We start from the raw sequence: 11867 nt of genomic DNA, 5'->3' as shown, positions 1-11867 counted from the left end.
AAACCAGCATACTACTGGTTGCACATGACCCCATCCTAATTCTGGTGCGAGACCCAAACTAGAATAAAAAATTCACTGTCTATGGTGCGGACATTTGGCTTAGTGGATGAACTGCCCTTCGGGATGCTCGCAGCCTGTATCGCCTGCATCACAGGGCCTGGATCTGAATCCCTGCTCCCCTGAGTCCAGCTACTGCAGATGTGCACCCCGGGCAGCAGCAGGCGACGTGGTTCAAATAATTGGGCTCCCTGCCACCTCTATGGGACGCTCAATTTGGGGAGTGAATTCCTGGCTCCTGGCTTCAGCTTGGCCTGGTCCTGGCCACTGGGAGCATTTGGGGGAGTGAACCAGTGCATATGAGCATTCTCTTTGCTTCTCAAGTACATAAATTAATTAAAAAAAAAACACATTTATTTATTTATTTGAAAGGCAGAGTTAGAGAGAGGATCTTCCATCCGCTGGTTTGGTAGATGGCTACCATGGCTGGGGCTAGGCTAGGCCGAACCCAGTAGCCAGTAGTGAGGAGCTTCTTCTGGGTCTCCCATGTAGGGAAGGATTAGGGGCAAGGGACTTGGACCATCTTCTGCTTTCCCAGGCCATTTACAGGGAGCTGAACTGGAAGTAGAACAGCTGGGACAAGAACCGGTGCCCACAATGGATGGTGGTATTGCAGGCAGCAGCTTTACACATTATGCCACAACACCCCCATAAATTAATTTTAAAAGCTGCCTAGAAAGAAAGCATCTTTTTGGGATCATTAAAAATTACTCCTTTTGTGAACACAGGGACATCTCATACATACCTTCTTTCCAATAAGCAAACAGTGGTCCTAACTAACAGCACACTGGGTCTGAGAAATTCTGGAACGTTAGGGAAAGGCTTTTGTGTCCTATGGTGAGTTATTTTTACTTTTTGCCCTTTGTTTCTTTCCTCAGATCCGTTCTCCCCTGTGAGAAGAGCTGGTGCCCTGGGGCGACATTAATGGGCCTCAAGAACAAACAAAGACGGGCCAGTTTGCTCCTGCCACCTCCAGGAAGTGATTCTGTGGGCCCAGAGCAACTGCCAGCCACACAAAGGCCAGATTCACCAGCCATTTGGGTCATTTCAGACATATGCAGTATTTCTCTAGGTCCTTAAAAGACTATCAGAATTGGACAGTGAAAAAGAATTAAATACACTACACACATTGATGTTTTTTCCTTTGTTTGAGTGACTGCAAATACTCTCTCTAATGGAAAAGATGTATACGTACAGGGGATCTATGCTATTTTTTTACCCATTTTTTTTTTAGGCAGTTGAAAAAAAATCCCAGAAGTCTATATAGCTGGTGATGTGTGCTACACATAGACACGCACAAACCCCCATCATCTTACGAAAAGTATAAAAACCAGGACATACGGACATTTGCTTTTCCCTTCCAGTAGAAAGGCATCCAAAACTCTTCTATGAGTGATTTCTTCTGTGGGAATTTTGCAATGATGTGGTAGACTGAGTATCACACTACACATATTTCCCACCAGATACTGGGAACTAGTAAAACAGTCATTAGGGTTTTAAGGGTTATTTCCAAAAATTTATGTGTGTTTATCCACGATAGGACCTTCAAATGTACTCGGAGTACTTAAAACTGTAATGAAACTAAAAAATGCTCAGATGGCATGACTTTGATCTTCAAAAAATCATCTGCGAAGCCGACGGCTTGCTCCACATGCCCCTCTGTGCGCTGTGAGAATATGGATATCATACTGCTTTTCATCTGCCAAAAAGGCGGAAGAACATCTGCATTTTATACTTTATTTAAAATCTAAACAACGGTAAGCAGTGACAGGTAAGTGGCAAGTCCGTACACGCGGTTGGGAACATCAAAGATTTACATATTCACAGTTCACAGGGCTTCCCCAGCAGCAAGGATTTCAGTCTATGTAGTCAAAGTCTTCCGGGATTCCAAAATTTTTATCAATTTTATTTTCTTCCAATCCAAATTTTCTTTTGGCCCAAGATTTTATTGCAAATATGTTATCTGCAAAGAAAATTGAGAAACATTTTGAGAACTGAAAACACAATCATAAAACATTTCAATATATGCATCTTCACTGTTCTAACTCTTCTGTTACTCTTAGATGTGTTATAGTAAGGAGTTCTCTGTACTTTGAACAAGTAAACAGATCTCTAATGTTCAGATTCTGTTACCTGCTGTTAAAGAGTACATAAGAACACTAGAAAGGTAGGGACAGGTTAATGGAGTCCTTGCCAATCTCCAGAGCAGGGCCAGGGCTCTGCTACCTCAGGGATTGGACATTCTCTCCAGTCCCCTCCTCCCCCACAGAGTAATGGCTTCCAGACAATCCCACCAGTGTGCAGGAGAGGGGTGAGGAGGAGGGAAGGGGCTTCTCCTTCCTTTAGACTGAGAGCAACAGATGTGCCCTCGGCATCCCCTCAAGGAATTTAAAATTTGTTTTACCACCGTAAGAAGTGTCACATCTATTTAAAGGAATTTCTCCCAAATAAATAAAGCAAAGTGTATACCATTTTGGTCAAAGATCCTCATCCCAGTACAGTAGTAGACAAAAATAAAAGCAATCTACGACAGTTTCTCCTTGGGAAGGGTCTATGCACAGGCAGTACCCACATGCCAACAGTGGCTGCACTTGGGGAATAGGGGTGACAGTATTTTTTCTTTTAGTTCATAGATTTCTTGGATGTACATATCTAGGCTTTACAACGAAAATGTATTATAAGGGGTTGGCATTGTGGTGTAGCAGGTAAAGCTGCCAGTATCCCATATGGGCACCGGTTTGTGTCTCAGCTGCTCCACTTCTGGTCTAGCTCCTTACTGGCCTAGGTAAGCAGCAGACGATGGCCCAAGTGCCTGGCCACCTGCCACACAGATGGGAGGCCCAGATGACGCTTCTGGCTCTGCCCTGGCTCAGTCTTGGCTGTTTCAGCCACCTGGGGAGTGAACCAGCAAATGGAAGATCTTTCTCTCTTTCTTTTTTAAGAAAAGCAGTAACAAGTAGAAAGTAGAAGACTCACAGTGTAAGGTTTCCCGGTGTGTAGGGGAAGACTAGTGATAAGGAGGTGAAGCTGGCACAGGCTCTTGGGAGTGCTCTGGGATGAATCATGCCAACCCCCTCCCCCACATGCTGAAGTCTTGGCCCCCCTACCTCAGAATGTGACTGTATGGGACATAGATCTTTCAACAAGCTGCACCTAACCCAATCTTACTGGTGTCATTATAGTAAATGGAAATCTGGACACACTGAGACATCCGGGCTCGCACAAAGGAAAAACCATGAAGAAAAACCTAAGAGGACTTAGGGGGAAGGCAGAGCCCTGCAAGCCAAGGGGAGAGAGAGCCTCAGAACACCAAACCTGCCAACACTCAGGGATGCCCCCTGTCTGTGGGCATCCCTAGCAAATCCATACATGGAATTTGATCACTTTTTAAAGTACTGTTTTTGGCCGGCGCCATGGCTCACTAGGCTAATCCTCCGCCTAGCGGCGCCGGCACACCGGGTTCTAGTCCCGGTCGGGGCGCTGGATTCTGTCCCGGTTGCCCCTCTTCCAGGCCAGCCCTCTGCTGTGGCCAGGGAGTGCAGTGGAGGATGGCCCAGGTGCTTGGGCCCTGCACCCCATGGGAGACCAGGAGAAGCACCTGGCTCCTGGCTCCTGCCATCGGATCAGCGCGGTGCGCCGGCCGCGGCGGCCATTGGAGGGTGAACCAACGGCAAAGGAAGACCTTTCTCTCTGTCTCTCTCTCTCACTGTCCACTCTGCCTGTCAAAAAAAAAAAAAAAAAAAAAAAGTACTGTTTTTATGGAGATTTAATTCCAACTATCAAATCATGACAAATTCCTGGGATGCAGTTTCTTTCTTTCTTTCTTTCTTTTTTTTTTTTTTTATTTGACAGGTAGAGTTATAGACAGTGAGAGAGAGAGAGAGACAGAGAAAGGTCTTCCTTCCGTTGGTTCACTCCCCTAACGGCCACTATGGCCAGCGCTGCGCCGATCCAAAGCCAGGAGCCGGGTGCTTCCTCCCGGTCTCCCATGCGGGTGCAGGGACCCAAGCTCTTGGGCCATCCTCCACTGCCTTCCTGGACCACAGCAGAGAGCTGGACTGGAAGAAGAGCAACCGGGACAGAATTCGGCACCCCAACTGGGACTAGAACCTGGGGTGCCGGCGCCGCAAGCGGAGGATTAGCCTAGTGAGCCATGGTGCTGGCCAGGATGCAGTTTGTTTCTAAGGTAAATACTACCACATCAAACAGAAGAGTGCTAACAAAATTTCTCCATTTCTTTCAATTAAAGTGTTACAGAATGTATACTGGAATGCATCTTTACATTTCATAGCAGTTCCAAATGAGTCTTTACCTTTCGTAATAATCCAAGAGATAATAGCAAAATAACAGCACAACATAGTCCAGGCTGACCTGTTTGGCTTTACTGGTGTCTACACAATTAGTATGCTATTGCCACTTGCTGCCAGATGTTTACAGAAGTCCCTCTGCTGCACCAAACAGGTATTCAGTGTATTACAGGTATGAGGGTGTATCTTCAAATACACCCAAGGAGGGAAAAAATAATGTATTCTGCAACACTTCCTAAGTGATGTGTGTGCTAGGGAGAAAACAGCAGGTATCGTGTGTACAGCTTCCAGGACAGCCCCACAGAGAAACAGAGTTCCAGGAACCGAGAGAACCACACAACACTGGCGCGTGCAGAGACAGCCCTGGGCCAGAGGAGAAGAAAATGGGCACCAGAAGAGGGCTACTGAGCAGCCTCTGTGGGAAGGACTTCCAGGTGCACACAGGACAAGATGCCATTATAAATGGTCAAGTACTGAAATCAAAAAAGAACAAATCAAAACTTCTTCATAACGAGGCCTATTAAAACAAAGACTCTGATAAAACACTTCCTTGGCCACTGGGTATCTAAATAAATCTTAAAAAAAAGAAATTTCTATAAATGGATAAAGAATGTATTATTTTGTTGTTTTTAAAGAAATAACCCTAACACTAGCAGAACTCCTGTTCATTTATGTGGTGGCATAGCTGAGATACCTATTGGAAAAGGCTAGGCATTAGCATTTACAATGAGTCTGCGTCAGGAACTCACATTTATCCCTCTAGACGCTTCTGTAGGGCATCAGGAAAAACCCCATCAGGGAGGGAGGGTGGGAAGTATCACTACGGGTTTAAAATTGCATATCTGAAATACATAAAATCTGTTCTTTTATATAAATAAAAAGTAGTTCTGACTTTAGAAAAAAAATACACTATCCTGGCTATTAAGTGAGGTTTTAAAAAATCATATTTAAGTATATTTAATGTCACAAAACATTTAGATGTAATATTTCTATATTGAAGGAACTTCAAAAAGTTCATGGGAAAATAGAATTAGAAGACGTTTATATTTCCTCATCCTTTTAAATTATCTGAGACACAGAGACACTCAGAGCTCCCATTTACTGGTTCATGCTCCAAATGCCCAGGACAGCCAGAGGCAGGCTGGTGCTGGAGCTGGAAACCAGAGCTCAATGCGGACCTCCCACCTGGGTGGCAGGAACCTAACCACTTGAACCATCCCCTGCTGCCTCCAGGGGTCTGCATTATCAGGGAACTGGTGTCAGGAACTGGAGCCAGGTATCAAAGCAGGCAGGCACTCTGCTATGGGACTCAGGTGACTTAAGCAGCACCTTAACCACTAGGCCAAATGCCCACCTCGCCATGAGCTTTGTGAAGTACTCTTGTAAAGGCCCCAAAGTAACCTCTCATTACTTCCACAGTAAATGGTCTCAATTCTAGACACTTTAATGACTTTTCTCAGTAAAAGGAAACCAAACCTTAACTAACAGCTATATGATAACCGGTAGTTGTGAGTACTACTGGGACTGGTGCTTTGTTTGTTTTGAAGGCAGGGAGGTTTTTGCAGTGTGATTCGCTTTCTCTCCAAGCTTTCCACAGCAGGCGTTTATGTTGGTGTAAGCTGCGACCTCAAATGGAAACAGGGTTCTTACAGCTGCTTCTGTTGTTCTCAAAATGCTTTCCTCCCACGTTCTTTAAAAGCTCCAGGTGCTCTTGCAGCTAATACCGCTGGGGGTGGGGGTGGTGGTGTTCCAACTGTTTTTTCTAACAACTTTAGAAGCCTATGTTGAATTGGAAGACAAAAAGTCCTCACAAGCGGTTTCTGAGCACAGAAGGGAAAAGGGGTGTATTTCCCTGCTCTGATACTGTGCTGGGGAGCCTGCAAGCCCTTCCTACTCCATCCTCCTGAATACAAGTAGTTCTTATCCACACTGAGGAGATGAGGAAGCCGCTTCGGAGAAGTTCAAAAGGTCAAACAGCAAATAAGAGCACAGCCTAGAGTCCTTTCAAAGTCAAGTTCCTTCCACTGCAAACACGTGTTCCCTGTTTCTACTGTAGGATGAGCTGTTCTGTCCAGAACTATTGGAGGAAATCACCTTATGACTCTCTTATTTTTAAGTTTCTTTTGTCACACTCAAAAATTTCCATTTCTTTGGGCCGGCGCTGTGGCGTAGCAGATAAAGGTGCCGCTTGTAGTGTCAGCATCCTCTACAGGCGCCAGTTCAAGTCCCGGCTGCTCCTCTTTTGATCCAGCTCTCTGCTGTGGCCTGGGAAGGCAGCACAGGTTGGGTCCCTGCACCCAAGTGGGAGACCCAGAGGAAGCTCCTGGCTCCTGGCTTCTGATTGGCTCAACTCCGGCCATTTTAGCCATTTGGGGAGTGAACCAACGGATGGAAGACTTCTCTCTCTCTCTGCCTCTCAAATAAATAAATAAATTTTAAAAATTCCATTTCTCATATAATATTGTACTTATTTATACTTTGTAAGACACATTTCTTTATCCTTTTTAAATGCTAGTCTGCTGTTTTTACCCTCCTCTGTTCTTATTACTAACGCATTATTACTTAAAAAAATAATTCTGCAGGGAATAGTGTTGTGGTATACTAGGTACAGCTGCTTCCTGTGATGCCAGCATCCCTTATGGGCACTGATTTGCGTCCTGGCTGCTCCATTTCCAACCCAGCTCCCTGCTAATGGCCTGGGAAAAGCAGTGGAAGACGGCCCAATTGCTTGGGCCCTCTGCTATCCATGTGGGAGACATGGATATTTATTTATTTTAAAGACAGAGTGAGAGAGTGAGAGAGATTCTTCCACCCATTTGTTCACTCCCCAAACGACTGCAATGGTTACAGCTGGACCAGTACGAAGCCAGGAGCTTCTTCAGGATCTCCCATGTACGTGCAGGAGCCCAAGCACTTGGACCATCTGCTGATGCCTTCCCAAGCATATTAGCAGGGAGCTGGTTTAGAAGCAGAACAGCCGGCCGGCGCCGCGGCTCACTAGGCTAATCCTCCGCCTAGCGGTGCCGGCACACCGGGTTCTAGTCCCGGTCGGGGCGCTGGATTCTGTCCCGGTTGCCCCTCTTCCAGGCCAGCCCTCTGCTGTGGCCAGGGAGTGCAGTGGAGGATGGCCCAAGGGCTTGGGCCCTGCACCCCATGGGAGACCAGGAGAAGCACTTGGCTCCTGCCATCGGATCAGCACAGTGCGCCGGCCGCGGCGGCCATTGGAGGGTGAACCAACGGCAAAGGAAGACCTTTCTCTCTCTCTCTCACTGTCCACTCTGCCTGTCCCAAAAAAAAAAAAAAAAAAAAAAGGCAGAACAGCCAGGACTTGAACCAGTGCCCATATGGTGTGCCAGCATCTCAGGCAGCAGCTTTACCTGCTACGACATAGCACTGACCCCAAAATGATTTTTTTTTTTTTTTAAGATTTATTTTATACATTTGAAAGAGTTACAGAGAGAGAGGTTTTCCATCTGCTGGTTCACTCCTCAAATGGCCACAAGGGCCAGAGCTGGCCAAAGCCAGGAGCTTCTTCTGGGTCTCCCACACGGGTGTGGGGGCCTAAGCACTTGGGCCATCTTCCACTGCTTTCCCATGTAATTAGAAGAAAGCTGGATTGGAAGTGGAGTGGTTAGAACTCACATCAGCGCTGAAAGCTGGGGCTTTAACCCTCTGCACCACAGCGCTGGCCCCCCGGAATGATTTAAGTCTTCTGTGAAACAGAGGCCTGGACAGGGCACCAAGGACACTTGGCTCAGATCTGTTCTCCCAGTAATGATTCCTAACCTCTATCTAAACAAATCACCCGAGCTTTGTGCACCTCTGTGTCTACTTCATCTTATCCATACTCCCCCACAGAAACAAAATGAGGATCAGGAATACCAGTGAAGGCATTATAGACTCACCAGGCTGAAAAACTGCAATTACCATTTTCTTATAATTAAACACTGAAATACTAGTAACATTCTCTGAGAAATGTTAATAATATTAGTCATTTATAACTCGCAGCAATAACTATTTTTATCCTAAACCTTCAGACATGGGTAATGCCTTATGAATTTCCATTTTTTAGACTATATCTGTTGTAGATCAGTGGGTGTCTCCCCTGGCAGATGGGCTATTCAGATAGTTAAATGAAAACAGACTTATCCTGTAGTAGGAAAGAGCTTGGACTCTGGAATCAGAAATCTGAGTTTAACGCCTGCACCACCGCCAAGCAAACGTGTGGCTCTGGACTCCCAAGGGTCTTAGTTTCATCTTAAAAATTGGGTAGGATAATCCTAGCTACCTCACAAGAGAACTGTGGAAATGCAGCACAGACCCATCACATAGCTGGGCATACAGGCAGCCCTCAAGACTGCACTACCGACAGAAAGACAAATCTTACACATGCCATGAAACTCTTAAAGGTGTCTGAGTATCTTCTGAACACAAAGGTTAAAAAGCAACTGATACAAAATTACTCACAGTAAGATTAAAATAAAATCTTTTTTTTTTTTTTTTTTTGGACAGGCAGAGTGGACAGTGAGAGAGAGAGACAGAGAGAAAGGTCTTCCTTTGCCGTTGGTTCACCCTCCAATGGCCGCCGCGGCTGGCACGCTGCGGCCGGCGCACCGCGCTGATCCGATGGCAGGAGCCAGGAGCCAGGTGCTTTTCCTGGTCTCCCATGGGGTGCAGGGCCCAAGCACCTGGGCCATCCTCCACTGCACTCCCTGGCCACAGCAGAGGGCTGGCCTGGAAGAGGGGCAACCGGGACAGAATCCAGCGCCCCGACCGGGACTAGAACCCGGTGTGCCGGCGCCGCTAGGTGGAGGATTAGCCTAGTGAGCCGCGGCGCCGGCCTAAAATAAAATCTTAAATGGAATGATTTAATAGCTAAAAACTTGAGGAACGTATCTATTTCTAGAAATCTCATTTCTTGAACAAAGCTAGCACAAAGGCAACTGAACTTCACACTACATTAACTCCACAAGATATTTAACTATAGTTTAATATTGTCATTAAGATACATACCAGTCCATCTGTTAGCAGCTTCTTTGGCTATTTTATTTGCTTGACCTTAAAAAAGAATTATATATGTAAGTTTACATATATAAAATTATCTTCAGCTGTCTATAGGTTTATTTTTTTCCACAGGAATAAGTTTTTATAAAATGGGTACATTTAATAGAATTTATATGAAATAACTATGAAAAAAAACTCAAAGAGTGGTATAACACTGTATCTTACAAACCTGCTCAAATTCCCAAGGAAATTATATTATATTTATATTAGTCACGAATAGAAAGCTAATATGAACAATTTCCCTTACTAAATGTTCACCATCACTGTACTTGTTCCTTTAAAGGCAACATAAGTTTAAACGTTTCTCAAACAACTTATCATACCAAAATACAGCACAATTGAAAGGTAAGAATTTTGCTATATATAAAATATTAGGTCACAATGAATCTGACCTTAAAAAATTGTAGAGGGGCTGGCACTGTGGTAAAGCGGGTAAAGCTGCTGCCTGCAGTGCTGGTTTGAGTCCCAGTTGTTCCACTTCTGATCCAGTTCTCTGCCATGGCTTGGGAGGGCAGTGGAAGATGGCCCAGGTCCTTGGCCCTTGCATTCGTGTGGGAGTCCTGGAAAAAGCTCCTGGCTCCTGGCTCCGGACTGGCTCAGCTCCAGCCCTTGTGGCCATCTGGGGAGTGAACTAGTGGATGGAAGACCCCTCCCCCCTTTTCTCTGTAATCTTTCAAATAAATCAATAAATCTTTAAAAAAAATTGTAGCAGTGGAGTGGGCATTTAGTGTGGTTAAAATGCTTGCAAGCTGTATCGGATGGCCAACTCTGTGTCTGATGGCCAACTCTGGCTCCTGAGTCCAGCTTCCTGCCAATGCAGGCCTGAGGATGCACCAGTGATGGCTCAAGCAGGTTCCTCCCTCATGTGGGAGGCCGGGATTGAGTTCCCGGCTCCTAGCTTCAGCCCTGGCTCAGCGCTTTCTGTTACTGGCATTTGGGAAGTGAACCAGGGGATGGGAACACTATCTCTGTGTCTCTCAAATAAGTTAAACAACACAAATTTTGTTTTTTAGTGGTGAAGACTGGAGCTGTGGTGCAGGGGGTTAAGTTGCCACTTAGAACGCCAGCATCTCCTATCAGAGTGCCAGTTAGTTCCAACTGCTCCACTTTTTTTTTCTCAAAGGATTATTTACTTGAAAGGCAGCGTTACAGAGAGAGAAGACAGATCTCATCTGCTGGTTCACTCCCCAAATGGTGGAAACAATCAGGCATAGGCCAAGCCAAAGCCAGGAGCTAGGGACCCGAGCTATCTTTTACATCTTTCCCAGGAGCATTAGTAGGGAGCTGGACCACAAGTGGAGCAGCTGGGACTCAAACCAGCACCCATATTGGATGCAGGTGCTGCAGGCCACGGCTTAACCTTCTGAGCCACAGTGCTGGCCCCCAACTGCTCCACTTTTGATCCAACTTACTATGAATGCACCTGGGAAGGCAGCAGAAGATGGCTCAACTACTTGGGCTGCTCCTGCCACCCAGATGCGGGAGATCTGGATGGAGCTCCTGGCTGGCCCAGTCCTGGCTGTTGTGACCATTTGAGGAGTGAATCAGCACACAGGAGACCTCTCTTTATCACTCTTCTAAATAAAAAATAAACAAAAAATTTTTTGAAGTTACTGATAATGAGAATAACCTTTAGGAGAAAATATTTATAATTTACTTCATATATTTAATTAGATATCCTATCACTAAATTTGTACATATTTTGTCTTTGAAGTTAATCTATACAGTGCTTAACAGGCCTATGATCAATTGGGCATAAATATGATTTAAAATGGTGTTATTTATTTATTATTTACTTCAGAGGTAATTACAGACAGAGAGGGACAAACAGAGAGAGGTCTTCCATCTGCTGGTTCACTCCCCAGGTGGCTGCAACGGCCAGAGCTGGGCCAATCCGAAGCCAGGAGTCAGGAGCTTCTTCCAGGTCTCTCACATGGGTACAGGGGCCCGAGCACTTGGGCCATCTTCTACTGCTTTCCTAGGCCACAGCAGAGAGCTGGATTGGAAATGGAGCAGCTAGGATTAGAACCGGCGCCCAGATGGGATGCCAGCACCAAAGGCAGAGGCTTAGTCCACCTCATCACAGCATCAGCCCCGGTGTTTTTTAAGAACCCTTATTTATTTGAAATATAGAGACACACAGAGTCAGAGACAGATCTTCCACACATTGGCGTACTCCCCAGATGCCTACAACAGCTGGGGCTGGTCGAGGCCAAAGCCAGGAGCTGAGAACTCAATCCAGGTCTCCCATGAGGGTTGCAGGACCAAACCCTTGAACCATCACTGCTGCCTTCCAGGGTCTACTTCAGCAGCAAGCTGGAATCAGAAGTGGAGCCAGGACTCAAACCCAGGCACTCCGATATGGGATGTGGGCATTCCAAGTGGCATCTTATATACCACAGAATTCACCATACCAAAGTATATGTACTTCAGTGCTTT

General features: G+C 45.8%; 1 protein-coding gene across 6 annotated transcripts in view; it reads right to left on the bottom strand.

The window, feature by feature from the left end:
• Positions 1-1778: 1778 nt before the first annotated feature.
• The window catches only part of MND1 (meiotic nuclear divisions 1), an 88801-nt gene continuing 78712 nt past the window's right edge, over positions 1779-11867 (bottom strand). For 5 of the 6 annotated variants that reach the window (XR_011378211.1, XR_007909342.2, XM_008267299.4 and 2 more), the window contains 2 exons: positions 9378-9422; positions 1779-2020 (listed from right to left, as the gene is read on the bottom strand). Coding sequence is in view for 4 of the 6 variants with exons in the window: in XM_008267299.4 (XP_008265521.2) it covers positions 1914-2020; positions 9378-9422 (152 nt within the window). In the remaining 2 variants the exon portion in view is untranslated. The remainder of the gene's footprint in view (positions 2021-9377; positions 9423-11867) is intronic. The other variant, XM_051819953.2, reaches the window with a different exon arrangement.

The sequence above is a fragment of the Oryctolagus cuniculus genome, chromosome 8 (assembly GCF_964237555.1).
Source record: "Oryctolagus cuniculus chromosome 8, mOryCun1.1, whole genome shotgun sequence".
Taxonomy (NCBI): Eukaryota; Metazoa; Chordata; class Mammalia; order Lagomorpha; family Leporidae; genus Oryctolagus; species Oryctolagus cuniculus.
Note: the sequence above shows the minus strand (reverse complement) of the source record. Positions and strands in the feature narration are given on the sequence as shown.